This window comes from Leptonotus elevatus, chromosome 4 (assembly GCF_054856555.1).
Source record: "Leptonotus elevatus isolate MCC_2025b chromosome 4, RoL_Lele_1.0, whole genome shotgun sequence".
In the NCBI taxonomy this organism is placed as follows: Eukaryota; Metazoa; Chordata; class Actinopteri; order Syngnathiformes; family Syngnathidae; genus Leptonotus; species Leptonotus elevatus.
The window spans coordinates 21,566,815-21,586,874 of NC_141242.1; the positions used below are offsets into that span (position 1 = coordinate 21,566,815).

The 20,060-nt window shown below is 38.3% G+C and overlaps 1 protein-coding gene across 4 annotated transcripts in view; it reads right to left on the reverse strand.

Moving 5' to 3' along the window:
* hydin (HYDIN axonemal central pair apparatus protein) overlaps positions 1-19,630 on the reverse strand; it is a 67,106-nt gene extending 47,476 nt beyond the window's left edge. For 2 of the 4 annotated variants that reach the window (XM_086074215.1, XM_086074212.1), the window contains exons 1-28: positions 19,541-19,630; positions 19,361-19,432; positions 19,084-19,206; positions 18,681-18,800; positions 18,384-18,518; positions 17,856-18,055; positions 16,419-16,543; positions 15,685-15,874; positions 15,308-15,440; positions 14,959-15,058; positions 13,912-14,030; positions 13,615-13,838; positions 11,817-11,884; positions 10,131-10,372; positions 9,793-9,893; positions 9,010-9,145; positions 8,438-8,602; positions 8,182-8,340; positions 7,223-7,461; positions 6,860-7,121; positions 6,192-6,365; positions 5,983-6,126; positions 5,625-5,717; positions 4,460-4,680; positions 1,960-2,047; positions 1,609-1,818; positions 295-486; positions 38-212 (exon numbers count right to left, since the gene is read on the reverse strand). In XM_086074215.1, coding sequence (XP_085930341.1) covers positions 38-212; positions 295-486; positions 1,609-1,818; positions 1,960-2,047; positions 4,460-4,680; positions 5,625-5,717; positions 5,983-6,126; positions 6,192-6,365; positions 6,860-7,121; positions 7,223-7,461; positions 8,182-8,340; positions 8,438-8,602; positions 9,010-9,145; positions 9,793-9,893; positions 10,131-10,372; positions 11,817-11,884; positions 13,615-13,838; positions 13,912-14,030; positions 14,959-15,058; positions 15,308-15,440; positions 15,685-15,874; positions 16,419-16,543; positions 17,856-18,055; positions 18,384-18,518; positions 18,681-18,800; positions 19,084-19,179 — 4,111 coding nt within the window. In that variant the 5' untranslated portion in view covers positions 19,180-19,206; positions 19,361-19,432; positions 19,541-19,630. Of the gene's footprint in view, positions 1-37; positions 213-294; positions 487-1,608; positions 1,819-1,959; positions 2,048-4,459; positions 4,681-5,624; positions 5,718-5,982; positions 6,127-6,191; positions 6,366-6,859; positions 7,122-7,222; positions 7,462-8,181; positions 8,341-8,437; positions 8,603-9,009; positions 9,146-9,792; positions 9,894-10,130; positions 10,373-11,816; positions 11,885-13,614; positions 13,839-13,911; positions 14,031-14,958; positions 15,059-15,307; positions 15,441-15,684; positions 15,875-16,418; positions 16,544-17,855; positions 18,056-18,383; positions 18,519-18,680; positions 18,801-19,083; positions 19,207-19,360; positions 19,521-19,540 lie in introns of those variants that run through there. The other 2 variants (XM_086074214.1, XM_086074213.1) reach the window with 2 other exon arrangements.
* Between the last annotated feature and the right edge of the window lie 430 nt (positions 19,631-20,060).

A 20,060-nucleotide genomic window follows, 5' to 3' on the forward strand; every position in this document is an offset into this window, starting at 1 on the left:
ATGTTCACGTCTGTATCTTGTATTGGTCTACATTTACCCAAGCTTCGGGGCAAATCCAGGGAGATCTTTGGGAACACTCCCTCGCCGGTGAGTGTGATGACCTGCGGTGGCAAGTGAGCCACAATCACTTGAAACCGCTTTTCAAACCTCTCAGGGATGCCGGGGAGGTAGAGCACACGCAAACAATGTTTCGAGCCAGCCTCAACGTAACCCTGACACACAAAGCGCTGACTTGGAAAAAGAACTACTTTGAATATGAAATGATTGACGTTCATGGTCTCAAGTTTAGCTCACCGTAGGTGGGATGACCAGTGGTCGACCAGGTTGGATCTCCTCGTTCTGCTCATCCTCAATTTCCAACATTGTATCTTGCTGCTCCTCTTCCATTGTGGTCTCCTCCTTTGGAGGCTTTTCAGTACTGAATTTAAAGCCCACCTTTCCAGTATTCCTCAGAATCACGCTTGACTCCCCAATTTGATCAAAACGCTGGAATACATATATATTAAAAAAAAAACGGATTGTCAAAAAGGGGTACCGTTGACTTGCACAGGTCGTGTAACCTCATTTGCACAGTTGAATCTCACTAATGAATGTGTTGCATTGAGGCGAGTGCAAGGACAGCGGACTGGGCTTTGAAATGGAGATCCAGAATTTTTAAATTGGAGAATTGGAATGTTACTCCCAGTTCCAATCGATTCTCAAGACTCGATTCCCAACCTAAGGCTCCCTTAGGTGAAAATCACCTGTCCTCCTCCCACAGGCGACATTCGTGTATGTGAAATGTTGTGCCCGTTCACGTAGACATACACGCAGAGGCCTGCAACGCGGCGGTTTCAGTGACGAGCCAATAAACGCAAGGCATGCTACACAGCGCGATATCCAACAACATGGAGGAGAAGATCATTTTAGTGGCGTTTGACTAATTCTTTATGATGCTTCATGCAATGATTTCAGAGATGTGAATAAAAAGGCAGTTGCCATGGGAACTTGTTGGTTCGGAGTTCATTTGTCCGGTAAGTAATTCTTTAGCATTTTTGTAACCGTTAAAAAAATATTAGGATCCAACTTTGCTTAGTGTAGAGCCCACCGAAAATGTTAACTTGAAACTTGTGGTCATCTCCCACCCGTGAAGTTGTAGGTTCAATCCTCACCCCTGGTGACAATGTCAAGTGTCCTTGAGCAAGACCGGATTTGCTCCCAGAGGACCTGGCAGCACCGACCGCAAGTGTGTGTGTGTGTGAATAGGTGAATGTGAGGCATTTTAAAAGCGCTTTAGGCACCACATGGTGTAGTTAAAGCGCTATATAAAAGCCAGTCCATTTACCATTTAACCAAGATTTCCTCCTATTTTATAGCCAAACAAATCTGTTGTAAACAAGTGACATAAGAGGGCGAGAGGGAGAGTCTGTCGCTAACGTGGCCCATATTGTTAAATATGCTATAGGAAGCTGACTCAGGGCCGGCCAGTGGCATAAAAAGTTCACGCAGTGTAGCACACGTTGCACACAGGTATTAATGTCCTCTTTATGCCATAATGCCCAAAATAACCGGATAGGCTGTTTATGCCATGACTGGCCCTGCAGGCTAGTATATTAAAGGCAGTCATACCTGGAGACCAAAGTCAATGGTCGTTGAGTCTAGACTGAAGCTGATCTCTGATGCTTCTCCTCTGAGTCTAATGTCATATATTGGCCCATGCTCTACTTGGCACTGTGCGATCACCTCTCGGCAAACAAAGTCTTGGCCGTGGAAGATGAAAGTGACCAACTGCTTTTCCCCAGGTTTCAAATGCCCATGCATTGGCAAGACATCAAAAATCTATAGAATAAAAAAAATAATAAAAGAATGTCAACATCAGTTCAGTTCAATATTTTATTACATCTATAACACATAATAAATCATGCTCTGTACAAAGAGCTTTTTATAATAACTGGTGTTATATTGCATGTTGAAGCGTACCTCTTGCACACATGCAGAGCATCGTGGTATGTCCTGGTCTGGTATAATGCCATTGTCGCTGAGAGCAGCTACAGCCAGGCCAGAAGACCTTTTGGTGGAGAAGTGCGTATTATTTTACATAATAGATGTAGTATCGGAAAATTAAAAAGAAGTGTAAAATAAATAAATATATATAAAAAAAATACGATTGCACAAGGTAGCAAATACAAGAAATGTACAGAGGCCTTTACATGGAAATGAACAGTCAAAAAGTAATTGAGGTGTCTACTTGCTGCTTTAATTTAAATGGATTAACTAAGAATATATTTAATATAAATATATAATATAAAATTATGTTAATGAATAATGATTGATAAAATAACAAAGAAAATAAAAAAGTAGTACAATGTAGTGAGAATTAACCAATGAATATCAGACATTGTTTTTGAATTGTGATTCAAAAGATTTATAAAAACAAAACAAAACAAAACAACAACAAAAACTCAAGAAACAGGCCTGGACAAAATTGAAAGCATTCCTGGCAGAGAAAATAAAAATTTCAAAAATAAAAATGACCATGGGAACTGGTTTAATTAGCATCACGGGTGTTGTTTGGTGAGATGGTGTGTGCCACACTCAACATGGACCAGTGGAAGTGAAGGAGAGAGTTGTCTCAAAAAATTAGAAAGAAAATTATAGGCAAGCATGTTAAAGGTAAAGGCTACTAGAAGAACATCTCAACGTAGCTGGATATTCCAGTGAGTACTTGCATATTCAGATTATTTCCGAAATTTAAGATCCACAGGCCAATTTGCCTGGACTTTGCCGTAGAAGGAAAATTTATGAAAAATGTAAGAGACACATATGAATGGCAACAAAACATCCCAGAAACAACTTCCAAAGATATTAAAGATGCCGGCGGTGTTTAACTCAGTGGTACCCGCCCCATGTCTTGAGGCTAGTCCTCAGAACAGGCAACCGTGGTGCAATTCCCACTTATGAGGAGTGGGCCAAAATACCTGCCGAGAAGTGTACTAGTCACATAATAATAATTACAAAAATAGTTTATTGCACAAATTGCCTCAAAATATTAAGTTAAGAGTATCATCATTTTTGTCCAGGCCATTTCACGTTGTTGTTTTTTAAAATATATAATTCTTCCTATATATGTCCTTCCTTCCTTTTCTCGGTCTCTCCTTTGGTCTCTTGAGGCCTCCCTGATTTTATGTTTTTTGGATTTGTTGGGGTCTGGATGTTTCTTGGGCTGGGGAGGAGTTCTGGTGGGGGGTGTCTGGTCGGTGCTGGATTTCACCTTCCTTGGTTTTCTTCGGTCCCCTCGGGTCTCCTGGTGTTCGGTTTAGGTGAACGGTATGAGATTTTTTCTAATAGGTTTTCTGGTGAGCTAACAAATACACGCACGCACGCACGCACGCACGCACATACACATACTCACCCACACACACACACACAAAAAAAATATATATATATATATATATTTAAAAAAAAAATTAAAAAAAAAGAGCAATGATGATGACATTTCCGAATGAACAATACTGAGCTTTTAAAAAAAAGAGAAAAAAAAATAAAAAAAATAGAAAATATATAATTCTGTTGAACCACAATTCAACCACAATTCAACCACAATGTCTGATTTTCATTGGTTCACTTAGTTTATTTTCACTATAATAATTATTATTTTCTTATTATTAACTCATTCACTCCCCGACATTTTCACTGAAGCAACCCCCTTCGCTCTCGGCTGTTTTACTGGATTTTGACTGATTTTGCAAGGCCTACAGAATATTTTGTTCTATTGCTATAAAAACAACAAGAAAGATTATAGTCTCTTCTTACATCAGGAAAAAAAAGGATATTTCTACCCGTTTCCTTTTTGCTGCAATTAGCATAGCAATTAGCAATTAGAATATAGCTAAGTTTCATCATTATTCACAAATCTGTTTCAAACTGTGGGGGAAACAGCTTGTTGCAACATGGCCCTGGTTGATCTCTTATGTTCTGCTGCTACCTGCTTGCTATTTTTGTAATACTACCACAAAAACAAAAAAAACTAGTAATGAAAATTATGTGTTGGTATTGAGTGGTAGAGCAATAATTTTTTTACATATTATGGTAGTAAAGTAAAGTAAGGAACTTCCAATTTCACTTGACTCGACAGTAACAGGAAGGTACCGCTGGAGCACGATCATTGCATGCTCTCCTTGTACGCTACAGCAGAGGTGGATCAAACCATTTTCTCATCAAAAGGGGAGGCGATACTATATTTTTGTTTAAATATTACTTTTAAACTCTATGGTTTGTATATATATTATACACTTTTTTTAGCTTGTTAAAAACAACACACAGTAAAAAAAATATATCTATATACTGTATATGCTCTAGCATTAAAAAACAAAAGGACCATGGTAATATTTAAAAAAGAACCCTCCGGTTACTGAATGACCAGCTCTATCCCAAGCCACTGCCACCAAAATTAACTTTATGCGTTTCAGTGCTGATATACCTGATGGCACAGTGTGTATGATCCACCAAACATGCCCAGCGGTAAAATACCGGCAGTGGAGAACAGTTTGTCATTGTCACTTCCTGGTGATTTTCCGTGGAGTTGAGCACGCTGCCAAAATCCACTATGGTGGAAGAAAAATGGAGGTTTGGATAATGGACTTCAGCATGGATTTCCACTTTGTCCTGTTGTGGGTGTCCTACATAGCACATGTGGAGGGTCTGGAAAACATGGACAAGAAAGAAAATCTATTGAAATCTATTTTTATTTTTCAGATTTGTTTCAATTATTTCAATTTTAAAAGATCAAAAATATTGATTAAATTATTTAATTTTATATGATGATTTATAACAATGGGGAGGGGTTATAATAGTTTGGTATTTTTCATTATAGTTCGGCTTTATTTTGTTTTGGCTTTTGTTCAGTTAGTTTTGATTAGTATTTAGAGCAAGTTTGTGAGTTTTAGTTTGAACTTTTTTCGAAAAAATGCTTCGTTTTAGTTTCTACTTTTTTCGAAAATGCTTCGTTTTAGTTTTTACTTTTTTCGAAAATGCTTCGTTTTAGTTTTTACTTTTTTCGAAAATGCTTCGTTTTAGTTTACTTCTTGTTAGTTTTAGTATTCATTTGAGTTTTCTTTAATATATGGAGTATTTGGCCAGTGCAAGAGTTTAAAAAAAAGGTTATTTCTCAAACAGCTGTGCCTTTCCGTCTTCTGTACGAATGTACAGCAACACCAAAATAAATTGATTTAAAATGCAGCTCATATATATTAATTGACAAAGACAAAATTGAATGACATTTTCGCTATGATTAGAATTATTTTTATTTTATGTTTTCTAAACATAAAATGAAGTTTCAGTTAGTTGTAGCTTTTTTAAGCATTTCCCTTTTTATTTTATTTTGTTAAGATTTTTTTTTCATTTCAATTTTAGTTTTTTTTTTTTTTTTTTTAACTTTTTGGTAATTATAATAATCTTGCAATTTGATCATTGGTAATGTGGTGAATAAACGTAGCTGCCTGCCAAAATACAGCAGCTGTGAGTGTTAAATAATTAAATTTAATGTACTATGTTACTTGGGTACAACTTTCAGTTGCTTAATTGTAGCAACAGTAACAAAAGGTACGTTTCCAAAAACAAAATAAAAAAAAACACCTTGATGTTACCTGATCCACTACTTGTGACAGCTGACCATGGAAGCAAGTTGGATCAAAACATATCCACAATTGAGTTTCTTCCCCTTGAGCTAATGTCATGCTCTGGGAGGGGGGAAGCATTACATTAGTTAGAATAAAAAAGGTCATCAACATTTGTTATCTTTACAATACCCTTTTAGTGCACTCTTCTGCACTTCAATCATAATTCATAATCACACCCTTTAGACAAAGCCCGTTCAAGTACGTGAAGCAGTGCATGTACAGTGCAAAGTAATTAGGAATGTAGTGAACGGAACACACAAACAAGTGTAACAAATAAATAAAAAAAGAGAACTGTTTCATTTAAGTAAGAGAGGTGCTGACATACTTTGGTGTTGGCAGTACTCGGGTCTCCTCTGGCATCACACAGGGAGAAAGGAGTAGCAAGCGAGAGCTCCATGGTTAGCGACAGAGATGACACATTCTTTAAAACCAGCTCCTCATATAGTTGGGTGAGATCTTCCCCTGGGAGCTGACAGACAGACATAGATGCAATTGGATATACATAAGGGTTAGGAAATAGTGAGAGAAACTTACATAAAACAAATTCACAATTCTTGAATCAACCTTTTCTATGTAGAAATTCAACTTCTGGGAGGACATGCTGAGCATCGGTGTCACAAACTGGCACGTCACCTCCACAGTAAATATATGCTCCTTAATCCCTTGAAGTCCCACAATGCCGCAACAGACTAGATATTCTTTTACAACCTGAGGAGGAAGGTAACGGTTACTTGTAAATAAGCAATGAAATCTCAGGCACTTATTCTCTCAAATAGGATGCACTTTCTTTTATGCAAAACATTCACCACTTGACCAATGTGTTATTGTATTTGTGTGATTAACAGTGTAAGTTTCAAAATATTGTAGAGTATATCATTTATGAAAAAAAAAATAACCAGGCCTTCTGACATGGCTTGCTTGTTTTTATTGTGTATATGTAAACAGACAGTGATATGCAATGCCAGTATGCCACAAATAGGCATGATGCAGCATGTTAAACATGCTAATGTACAAAGGCCCCAAAAGTTTGAAAAGGCTCAAATGCAGGGTTTGAACCACGATACACAAGTCAACATAACTGGCAGGGCAAACACTTGACACAAAACAGACACTGGGAACTCCCACTATGCATAAAGTACTAAGCGATAAGACAGTATTGTTTGTATGGAAAAGTGGCCCTTAGGGCTGTTCTGCTATCTCACCTTGGGCGAGTCTGAAGCTCCTTTCAGCAACATGTCAACCGAGCCACCCGGGAAAAGTTCCATACGTGTCGGGCTGATGTTGAATACAGGTCTGTCTTCAGTTGGGGATGCCCACGAACCATTGGTAACAGAGTCTCTCTTTTTTGCAGGTGAGATGGAGGGCAGGAACGTTCGACCAGATGAGCACTCTGTCTTCCAATAAAGTCGGTGCATTCGTTGGCCATAGTTGGTCACTTTGAAAGTGAATTCACACGATCCATGGCTTAGGACACATAAAAAATATATATATATGACAATATGTTATATGCTTTCAGGTGTTTTTTTATTTTTGTTTGTTTTTTTAGTTTCATCAATTCATACTACCTGAAGTGTATCCCAAGGTCGAGATTTGGATGTAAAGGTTTGTCAGTGACAATTGTGGTGCCTGTGCCCGTTGCAGTCAGGACAACAGTGTGACTTTGACTACCTTGGATGGAAATGCCAAGTTTGTCTTGAAACAAGAGTGTATCTTTTAAATTTGCCACAATCTTAAGTTCCAGGTGGCCTTGTGGTGGCACTTCCCCTTCACTGGGTTCAACACGCCAAGGGGACTTTTGTTGGCTCTGTGGAAATGCAAACAATCAATTTTTCTTTGTTCTTTGTCTCTTTTCTCTACTTGATGTCAATAGGACTATAGTACACATTAACTCATTCACTGCCATTGACGGCTAAAGACATCATACATTTATTTTAACTATTTATATTAGTTTAACATTTTTTTCCACTTTTGTTAACAAGAGTATAAAAACCTAAAAAAAAATGTTTTCTACATTTAGAACAGATATAAAATTTGTGATTAATCGTGAGTTAACTAGTGAACTCATGCGATTAATTACGATTAAAAAAATTATCACATGACACCCCTAATTTTTAATAATCTTTTCTTGAAAAATAAAAAATAAATAAATCCCCCCAATTTTTAATAATCTTTTTTTAAAGATTATTTAAAATTAGGGGCGTCAGGCGATTACCATTTTTAATCGTAATTAATCGCATGACTTCACTAGTTAACTCACGCTTAATCACAAATTAGATATCAGTTCTAATACAATAAAAAAATCTAGGTTTTCATACTCTTGTTAACAAAAGTGGGAAAAATGTTAAACTAATAGAAATAGTTAAAATGAATTTTTGACGTCTATTGCCGTCAATGGCAGTGAATGAGTTAAACAGTCTTTTTCATGCAGCTAATGACATCATCGTACAAGATGGGCTCCCTTAGAATTCCATCCGTCTTAAACTATGGCGTATTTAGAGGCTAATCTGAGTTGAGTGTTTTGTACCATGCTTGCTGTGAAGTATGCTGGAATTGGTGCCTGGTTGAACAGGGGAATGGATTTAGTAATGTCTGTCAGAACAGGTATTTTGCCAAATTCCAGCTGTTGACTCGGACACTGAAGATGAACTATAGGACCACGGCCAGTGCAAGATAAGACAACCTCCTGGGAACAGAAGAAAGGGGGATTAAGAAAACAAATAATATAATAAGACTAAGACACAGCAGCACCAGAGGGAAGCAATATGTTAGCAGACACTTACAAGTGGTGGATAAACGCTACCAAACAGAGCAATGTAAAGAGTGTGATGTTGCTTTCCAACATCCTTCACCAGAAGAAAAACAGGAAGGTCTGCGGAGCTGTGAGGAGGAATCACTCCCCTGGATAAAGAACTCCCAAATATCACTGAAGGGTTCTCATCATATTCCTAAACATGCAGAAATAATGTACACAATTATTCTGTATTATGTACCTCTGCATATGTGCATATATTGCCACACTGATTGATGTGTTTTAATTAAAAAAAAAAACTGGAAATTCCTGGCTATAAATGAGCACAACGTATCCCATCAAACACTTTATCCCATAAACACGTTCATGAAATGGCAATTTATAGTGTTGTTTCTCTACCAATTAAAGATACAGTACTGTAGATGAAAGCTTATTAGTCTTTTGGCTGTTGATGAAAATGATCCTCTGTTGTTAAACTGAGGGGAAAGCTTTTAGTTTTAATCCCATGTACACAAACACGGCAATGTGGCAATGAACAAACTGTAAATTAAAGTGGAACTTAAAAGGCAGCCATTCTGTTCTAGCAGCAGAGAAGTGCTTTACCTGCTCCAGCATGCCGTAGCAGACAGGAAGATCGCTTTGGTTCGTTAGGCGGACTTTCTTTTCATATGGGTGATTGAGAAAGCACTTCTGAAAGTCCACCACTGGAGTCTCCACCATGATTTCTGGAACAATACACCTGTCCACAGAGCAAAGAGAAAAACTGAGAAATCGTTTTTTGAGCCTCCCTCGCAAAATATTATGAAACATTGACTTTTTAATTGCTTGTAGAGTGGTTCCTTGAGATACAAGTGCCTTGACGTTAGGGTTTTGTTTTTTTAGATACAAGCTTTCAATTTGGCAAAGGTGTTGTCTTGAGATATGAGCAAAATTTGAGATACAAGTGCGCTTCACAGCCCTACTACTAGATGGCAGCAGCGTGTCTCACAACATCTTGGAATATGTGCTCAAGATCCGCCACTTTCAAGCCACTGCTTGACTACACTGTCTGAAACAACATCATGTATCATAATACCAAAGGTAAAAGAAAGGTCAAGACACTTGATCATTTATTTAAATGAAATAAAAGTCAAAGCCATGGTTCTGCAGTGAACAGTCGCTCATTCTCATGAACTAAGACTACCCCTCAAGACAAACAGCAAAGTCCCAAACCAAGAGCCGAACCCAGATCCCCTCACCTGTAAAACAAACGTGTTACCCACATTATCTGATTCTGCTCCCTACTAATTATATTCATATCAAATATGTATTTAAAGTGGTTGCAATTTGTTGTGCCAACCTGCATTGACTACGGGCGTCAGCTTGTTTTCTACATTTATGCCTTACCTTGCGATAATGGGCAAAGCCATGATCTCTTTTCCAACACCTTCGACATCTACTACCAGAGCCACCCTGTAATATTTGACTGTGTTGGAGCACAATGACACCTGCTGAGACAATACACAAGCAAGCATGCAGCATGAAGAAATGGGACGGACGGATGGATGGATGGACAGATAGAAGTTTTCTTTTTGCTGCGCTGGCAAAAAACTGAAAGTACATTTAAAATTAACTGCAAAAAGGGTAAGAGCAAGTGGTGTATTCAAATGAAAATTCAACTTAATTTAACAAAATAAAAAACTGAATTAGGCAGCACAAAAACGTCATATAATAATCCACTGTACCTTGATGCTGACATCCGCCATGGCCCGCACAGAACCCATAGCAGGACTGACGGTGAACTCAACGGGCATAGCACTAATGTCATGAGCAGCACTGCCTTGCCAGTTGTTCTTACATAGGTCACACACTTGCTGGTCACTGGTCACACTCGGACACCCCATTCCGTCTCCCACGACACGCAGGGAAAAGCTCATTGGAACAAAGGATGTGTTAAAGAGGGAACACATTTCTGTTTGGGGGAAACCTGCAAAAACATAAAAACTAAAATCAAGATTAAAATCAAAATAATATGCAACGTAAAACATAATGAGGCTACAAGAGCTATTATGTTTCAGTAAACTTGAGGCTTATGCCCCCAGTCCCCCCCTGGTTCCTCCGCCTCTGCATTACACTTAGCAATGTAGTAAATTAAAAACGTACTTTAAACGGGACATATTATGGGATTTTTACTTGTTTATTGCTTGTATACGGACGTTGGGAGTCCTGGCCCACCTGCCACATAAAATAAACAACAACGAAAATCTTCAGAAAATGTGTCCGTAAGCAAGACATTCTGATTCTAACGAATTCTGACATCGTTATTTGGCTAATTTACGAAACCACCCTCACACTAAGGTTCTCTGTCCATGAGTTGGCAGGGCTAGGCTGGGAAGAGCAGCATTGCGGCGTTTCTGAAAATTGACACATTGTTGACTGCTCGGTGAAGTTGTCAAAATGGTTGAGATCGGTGGTATTTATCAGAATTAACCCTATCATATTAATTTCATGTGTATAATTTTTTCGCCATTTAAACCGTATATGATGTGACACATGCATTGCACAGATAATCCATTAGAGGGCAGTATCACCCAGCTGACGGCTTTACCAGCAACCTTGCACGATCAACCCAATTGAGAAAGGAGAGACACTAATACTTATTAATAGTGGGAAATATTTTTTCAGATTTTGGGAAATACTAATATGTTTGATACGTCTGTTTATCATTGTATTTTTGACAGTTATAAATGTACAAATTTAAAGCATTGTGACCGGATGTATCAAATATGACACAAATCAAAAGTCATATGCGGAAGTTGATTTGCAAAAAACAAAACAAAAAAAACGTTTGTTCAAAAGGACCAAAAAATGCTTTACAAATAATCTGAATTTTCTCTCATATATTTCATGGTTCAGGCTTTATAGGGTTAAGTATACAGTCGTGTATAAAGTGTTTCTTACAAGAATAAAAGTGTTTTAATTGTATGCTCGGGCTTCTTTTCCACACACAAGGCTTCACTTCTGCAAGTAGAAGTGCTCACCTTGTTCAACCTACTAGCTCCATTCCTAGTTGTCATAGTAACGGAAACCATAAGTTGTAATGACAGGACACTCCCCTCAAAACAGTGCATGTTTTTGTATGTTTGAATTGTGTCGCCCAATCACAGCCCAGCACAAGGCTGTACGCCTCGCAGTAGAGGGTCATATGCGTTTAGCAAGCAAGAAAGCAAGAGCCCCTCAAAACACACTAATTTTAGCAAGACTCAAAACAGATCTTGAAAATTGTGCTAAATGTATTCATCCTTGGCGTATTTTGACCAGATCAAGTCACAGATGTGACTTGATGTTATCATGACACTTGGGAATTGTTATTTAAGTAATAGTGAAAAGAAGAAAAAAAACTCCAACATATACTGTAAAGATGTACTAACCATAGGCAACATCTCCAAAATTGAGCTCTGAAACACTGAAGTGAAAAGTAGGCCCAATAACACAGCCCCTGAAATAGAAACAAATATATATAAACCATCACATGGTACAAATTGATGCCTTCTTAAAATAATCGCCTAAGCCTAAGTTTTTCAGACTTTTCACACACAAAAAAAACCCCACAAAAAAAATGAACCATTTGCATCATGAGGAGATGATTAAGTCAAAATATAATAATTTTGGGGGGGGGAAATGACTTATGCTATTACAAACCTACTATACAAATTGTGAATAAAAACTGAATGCAATTATGTGGAAGTGACAAATTTCAATATTTTGTTCAGAATAGAACATAGGTGACAGGTCAAAAGTTTAAACTGAGAAAATGTATAAATGTAAAAAGTTGGGGCAGGTAGCAATAAGAGGCTGGAAAAGTCAATTGCACTTATAAAAAAAAACAGCTGGAAGACCAGTTACCACTAATGAGGTCCATTGGCAACTTGAAAAAGAGCTTCTCGGAGTGGCAGTGTCTCTCAGAAGCGAAGATGGGTAGAGAATCACCAATTCCTTAAATGTTGCGTAGAAAGATAGTGGAGAAATATCAGAAAGGTGTTTACCAGCGAAAAATTGCAAAAAGGTTGAAGTAATCATCATCTACAGTGCATAACATCATCCAAAGATTCCGAGAATCTGGAACAATCTATGTGTGTAAGGGTCAAGGCCGGAAAATCCTACTGGATGCCCATGATCTTCAGGCCCTTAAACGGCACTGCACCGCAAACGGGAATGCTTACTGTAAGGGAAATCACAGAACGGGCTCAGCAATACTTCCAGAAAACATTGAACACAATCCACCGTGCCAGCCGCCGTTGCCAGATGAAACACGACAGTACAAAGAAGCCATTTCTAAAGCAGACCAAGAAGCGGAGGCGTTTCTCTGGGCCAGGGGTTATTTAAAATGGAGTGTGGCAAAATGGAAACCTGTTTTGTGGTCAGACGAGTCACGATTGGAAGTTCTTTGAGGAAAACTGGGGCGCTATATCATGCTGACTAAAGAGGACAAGGACAACCCAAGTTGTTATCAGCACTCAGTTTATAAGCCTGCATCTGGGATGGTATAGGGTTACAAGAGTGTGTGTGGCATGGGCAGCTTCCACATCGGGAAAGGCATCGTCAATGCAGAAAGGTATATTCAGATTGGAGAACAACATATGCTCCCATCCAGGCATCATCACTTTCAGAGAAGATTTCTCAACACGATAATGCCAGACCACATGCAGCACCAATTACAACATCATGGCTGGCTCTTTCACTTCTCGAGCACATTTGGCGCATCATAAAGGGGAAGGTGCAACAAAGAAAGCCCAAGACAGTTGGACAGTTAGAGAGCCGCGTGTTAAGACAAAATGGCCTTGTCCCAATTTTTTTTTAGATTTGTTGACACCATGGAATTTGAAATCAACATCGTTTTCCCTTAAAATGATAAATTTTCTCAGTTTAAACTTTTGACCTGTTCTCTATGTTATATTCTGAATAAAATAAAATAAAATTGGCACTTTCATATAATTGCATTCAGTTTTTATTCACAATTTGAATAGTGTCCCAACATGTTTGGAATTGGGTTTGTATTTTAAGAGGGTGATGAAATATAAGGACCAAAAAAAAAAGCAAAAATAATCTTTGAAAATCAGAGTTATTGTCCTGCAAAGTTGAAAAATTATACCAGATACTATGATCACAGTACAATCATTATCAAAGTCTGAGTGTCAAAATTAGAAAGGTATTACATTCTAACTTCACCTGAAGGTAAGAGTAAGTGGTAGAGGCTGCCCTGTGACAATTAGCAGTAAGCCCTCTAAGAAAGATCCCAAAATGTTACTGTGGAAGGTGACCTTAACCACAAGGCCAGCCCCGGAGCAAACGACACCTTTCTTGGGAGTGAAGGAGAAAAATTGACCAAAAGTGGTACTAGGGTTTGAGAACTCAAAAGGGGCATCAATCAGCCCATGGTTGGACAGCTGCACCTGCGGGAATTCATAAAGGATGACATTAAATTATAGTATGCACCTTGGATATATTTTTCTTGAAAAGCCTTACCTCATAAGAGACAGTGTGACCTATGAATATATTTTTCATATCCATTAGGTTACAGTTAATCTCCATTGCCGGTCCCAAACCCTCCCCCCTGACTCTCAGAGGGATGCGAGATTTTTTACCTAAAAGTACAGCGTAACAAGCACAAGAAAGTAATTTAACGATCATTTTCACGTGACAGATGTATTAACGCTCGGTTATGCTATATGAAAAAACATCTCTACTGTATGCCCACGTCAACCACTGAAAATATAAAAGATGATCGTAGCAAAAATGTGTATTTGGACATCAAATGAATGAATGAATGAATGAATGTCGTCGTCGTCAACCTCTCTGCTCACTACAGCTTAATGGCGCTAAGTGAGGAAAACGCTTTTGGACCTCTTCGGTTCAACCTCACTTTCTGATAATGTCATCTTTCTCTCCAACTGTTACTATGCCGCAAATCCATTGCCATGTGTGGTAAATCAAGTTGCAAACTTGCTCCCAACTGTCAAACGTTGTGGCCATGTTTGCGCTGGTATATCATTAGAGCAATATCCTTAGTGAATAGGACGCTTACAGGAAACAAGCTGCAGGTGCAGTTGTGGAGCAATATTTAGCGCTCTTAGCGGACGTGGCGCATTCGTAGTGGATTTGGCCTTTAGTGTGCCACCTGTTAAGGGAATGAAAGGAGACACTTTAACTGATGTCGGCTTTGACCATTCCCCTTTCCTCTCGCCGATTCGCCCGCACTCATCTGTGAAATTACCAGCATTGTCTCTAACCCACCTTCACACTGAGATATGCCATGCATGCTCAGAATTTACGCCCGTCATGAAAATAAAGCCAAAGGTGTTTAAATGTCACAATTAAGTCAAATTAAGAGATGGTATCATTATATGTTATGCAACTGTTCAGTTACAAAATGTACAACAACATTTTGCCTATCCATGTGGATCGGAAATATATTTCAATCTACTATTGTTGTTGTATATTCCATGAGCTGTTATTGAATTGTTGCGCTTGTTTTAAACCAAATTTTGTTGTGAATTCCAGCCTAACACTTACCCGTGATGTCACAATATATGGTTTCTTGGTAAAGTTTGGCTTCATCGGGCTTGAAGACAACAGTGAAACGTGCTGTGGTATTTGGCCATATTTCACCCAACTGCTCCATGTTAAGAAAATGGGAAAAAGGCACGTTAGAGTAATAGATTAGTTTGTTATGCATTATAGAGTAAATGCAGAACAAGTAGGCACACTTCATTTCATTTGCATATCATTAAAATAAAAGCATCAAAATGCGTCGTCTTGGCAATTGCTCACAGTCTCAGATTTTCAAAAACAACGGTATGACAATAACGAAAAAATAATTAGTGAGAGAAAGAATGCAGATGAGGAAGTCACAAACACATACCGCTGGTTCTAATGTTATGCATCCATGTGAGAGGGGGAGGAGGCCGGTTCGATGATTGGCTGTGGGCTCAGACTGGCAGGGAACAAGCAAATGTGAATCCACATGATTCTGCTGCTCGAGCACTGAGCAATCCCTGGTGAGTCGAGAGAAAAGGGAAAGGCAATGCAAAGAGTAACAAAAGGTACCAAGAGAGACAGTTTGCCAGAAAAGTATCCCTACTGTGAATTATGTTTAAGCAATACTGCAAAGACATACTTCCTGGATTGACATATTTTTGTGTGCTTTGTTTTTAGTGAATACTTTTTATTTTTAGAACTGAAGGAAAGTCAAAAGCACTATATCATTTCATTCTACAGTATTTGAAAGTGTATACTCACTGGCTCACTTCTGGTTGGCTTGACCATGTAGTCCAGCAGTACATAAGAGTGGTATCACTACTATTGGTGAGGGACACCGTATGTGTGTTAGACAAGGAAATGTAAGTATTTTCTAAATCAAGGTACTCGGGGATAAGATTGAGCTTCAGCTCCTCACAGCAACCATGGAGTTTGATGTGCACTTCTTCACCTAAAAAGAGGAAGAGGAGTGACGTTGGTTGGGGTAATAAATAAATGAGTAAACAAATGTAAGTTGATCTTCAGAAAGAGTAAACGAAAGCTATACATTTTCTACAGTATATGAATTGCTGAGACTGTACTTTTTTTTTTTTAGATTATTTTATCTTGTTCTTCTTCTTTTCTTTTTTTTTTTTTACTTATTTTGCTACTTCTACTTTCAAGTGACCCGTAAGCAGAAAACAAGCAGAAGTGACAACACAACAAGTGACAACGACAATGCAGAACTCAACAAACCCAGCTAACCCTTAAGCATTGATTTTATTTTATTTTAGGCATGGCCTCACTTTTGCCACCTTAGGGTAAAAATATACACAACATCACCAATACTCCACCGATTCGTATTCATATTTTTAAGGCATGTTGCAGTTCAAGTAATGTAAGGTTTATGTCACACAAACACATGGATGGAGAGCAAAATATAAATATTTGAATTCACAAAAACATGAAAATTCTGCAATTATTACATTGTTAAATATTATTTCCATATATTTTACCAGTATCATAGTGTAGCAACAGATCCTGACTGTGGTCTCCTGCAGTCATCGGATTGAAAGCCACCGTGGCCTGCATACTCTCGCCAATATCAAGAGTTCCAGAGTAGGGAGTTACTGAAAAAGGACTGAAATAGAAAAAAAGCAAGATCAAAGAGTGACTAACTTTTGTATTACCCGACCCTCTGTTTGCATTTGACCTCATCCAGAGGTGTGCATGGACAGAAAGTTAAACAGACACACTGTAAAATGTGTTGCTCTCTGTAATGTCTCATAATAAAATAATTACAATTGAAGCATCAATATGCATCATGATGTTCGAGCACTGCAATTAGTGCAGTTGTGTTATCACTTCAATGATAGGAGCTTGTCTTTCAAAAAAAATGTGAAAAAGTATTAATTTATTTCAACATCTTAAAGTAAATAAAAGATGCACATTAAGCACAGTTCCTAGATGTCATGTGTGTGATTTTAAATTTTCAAGATAGCCTGTTCTGAAGGGGTGGTGCTAGCCACTGCCTCTCTACTGTCGAGTGGGCAATTCCAGTACAGCTTTGTGTTACCATGGCAGCCAGGGGGAAACTTGGGGCTGCGATGAGGCGAGCGGCTACTTGCCCTAAAGTGAAAGTAACAGCCTGCTGTCTAAAGAAAAATGCGAGCGCTCAGAAAGTCAGTAAAGTGTTGATTAAATTTGAAGTTGTGGAGGCGGCATTTCATCACCAAGCTGCGGAATTAGTGTTGCTGAACCGTGCATGTGACGGATACAGCGTACACGTTGCCAAACAACGCTAACATATGTGCTGGGTTGTGTAATTGACTGATCAGACCCTCCAGAGACACAATTGTTGGTGTACAAGCAATTAAAAGTACATTTTCCACAATATGCCCATTGCACTATAAGGATTAATGTAGTGATGAGAAAATGGTTGCGATATTATTTTACTCCCCTCGATTGCGCTCTTGATTTAAGATGCAGTGGAAAATGTAATCAATTTCCATTGCTCTAGCCTTTATCTTTAAATCAAGGGCACCATCTGCAGGAGTAAAAACAAAATATTGCAAGTGGCTCATGAAGCTTACGACGTAATGAAAACCATATTGCATCATGAACTTTCAGGCATTTTTAATTTCTACGCCTTGTTTTTCTAAATGTCAGCAGACGAGGTCCCGCTTCTAGGTTGCTACATTGAGTTGGGAAAATTAAGCTTCATGAACTACTTGCAATATTTGTTTTACTCCTCTAGAGGGGGGTCTTGGTTTAAAGATTATGTGGAAATGTAATCCATTTCCATTGCAGCAGGGTTCTTGTTTTAAAAATGCAGTGGTAATTGACTGAATTTCCAATGAATCTTTAAACCAAGAACACCATCTAGAGGAGTAAAAAAATATTGGAAGTGGTTCATGAAGCTTCATTTTCCCATCACTAATAGAACTAGTCACCTCTGTGTCTGCAATTTGAAGATGGCTATGCGGTCTCCAAGGTTGCGTACAAGCTGAGTCCTTTGTGTGGAGGCTTTTACAAGGCAGTCAGGTAAATGCAACTCATCACGGAAGTTCAAACTGGCCCTTGGGCCAATGGCACGGATTGCCACCTCAAATTGCTCCCGCTCTGTCACAAAAACCAAAGTATGGTGGTAGTCCTGTAAAGAAAAATGAAAAACAGGTATTAGAATTTACAATTACGTATTTCATGTCTCAAGCTCCAGTCCTCCATCTTATCAGCAATCTTTGCAGAAACCTGACAACAGTCCTGATCATTTGATTCAGGTGCGTTGGCTTAGGGATACCTCTAAAACATGCACGATTGTGGCCCTGGAGGACCTGAGTTTGAGTCCTGATAATTAGGTGGTTAACAGAAAGTACAGGTATCAATGTAGCATATTAAAACAGACATTTTAAAACAGGAGCCCCAGGTGTATTTGTAACAAAAGAAACAATCTAAAAGCATCTTCAGAAAAGTGAAGATACCTTGTTCTCCTGTGGAGTGAAGCAGACTGTGAAGCCCACCGACAGTCCTGCTGCAACTTTAGTCTTTGCCTCTTTTGGACCTTCAACTTGGAAATAAGCGGACTCCTGATGCTCCAGCTTAACATGCCGCGATATCTTGAAGCAAGCACAAATTGCCAAATGCATGATGATAAATATCTTCAAATCAACAGAGCATCAAACACAAAGTTGGAAACACTTAAGTTTGTTTCATACATTATTTTTTTTAATGTTTTGTTGTAGAGATAAGAAGACATTATGGTGTCATTAAGTCCACACCTTATCATTGTTGAACAGCTGCAGAGGTAACTTGTACGACTGTGCGGGAGTGAAGTTCTGGAAGATTAACTCGGGTGGGTGGGGCAGGAAATTTGACTGATCGACATCCACCAAGGGCATCTGCAAAACACACAAGTAACAATAGATACAAATATATACATAATACAAAGAAAAACTAGGGTAGCTCAGAGACAAAGGTTGATCTGTTACATATATTTGTGTTGATTAACTTCCTTTTAAATGTATATAACTATTAACAATGTTAAAAACAAGTTACTTGAATCATTCATTGGCTGTGGTGTAAATACAAATTTTGAGTACCTATAAAAATACAAATTGCATCTTGCTTTTCATAAGGTTAGTTCATTACTAAGCCATAAAAGTCGGAACAGTTCATTTTTACTTTTTGAAGGGTTGTCGTGCTTGGCTCAAGTACTTCTAGGAGTTGATGGGGATGCATTTTGGCTTCTGTCAGGCGCACTTTTCTAGACTGCAACATCTTCTGTGTATAAATATAAGGCGTCACCTGCAAGGGAAGCGCGTATCGTGTTAACTTGGCTAACAGTGATTCGCTAAACTTGTGGTTGTTATAATAATAATTATTATTATTAGTATTATTATTAAAAAGCTTTAGTACAGAGAACACAGAATGTTGACTGTCATCTCCACATTTTACTTACTGACGAATACGTGTCCAGCCTCTATGCATACTCGGTTACTGTGTGTCCATTCACAGGAACGGTGCCATTATCCTAATGCAGTATGGACGTGTTTTGGGATTAAGTTAATCAAGTTTCTCGTCACAACTAAACACTATACAGCAGTTGAAGAAGAAGAAAATATAAGAATACAAGTCTCACCCGGCTCTAAAATGCAGACGCGGGGATCAGCGTTCCTCAGTTTGTTTTTTGTTACCGTGGCGACCGATTCGTGACACCTTTAAGTAACACGTGCTCTGATTGGTCAGCGTCTGCACAAGCGCTTCAGTTTTTGGCTGCGTCCGTTGACATGACACAAAATAAACATGGCTCAATAAGTCGTGAATTTTAGCTAAAGTTAGTTAATGATCTGAAACATCATTTTGTAAGACATCTTGAAAACAGGCGCCAACAACTTCGTCACTAGTGTGCAAGTTACTGTTCATTGAGTGGTAACCAAATGATGTTATAAAAAAATAATAATAATAATAATAAAAAAAAGAAGAAGAAGAAGAAGAAGAAAGAAAGAAAGAAAGAAAGAAAGCTCTTAATGCCTCGCAAAGGATATAAAACAAAAGCACACAGTATGTTCCAAACAGTCGTACTGAAGTACGTAAATATAATTAATAATAATCAAATAAATAAATAAATAAATAAATGAATAAAGTAGTCTGAGGCTAAT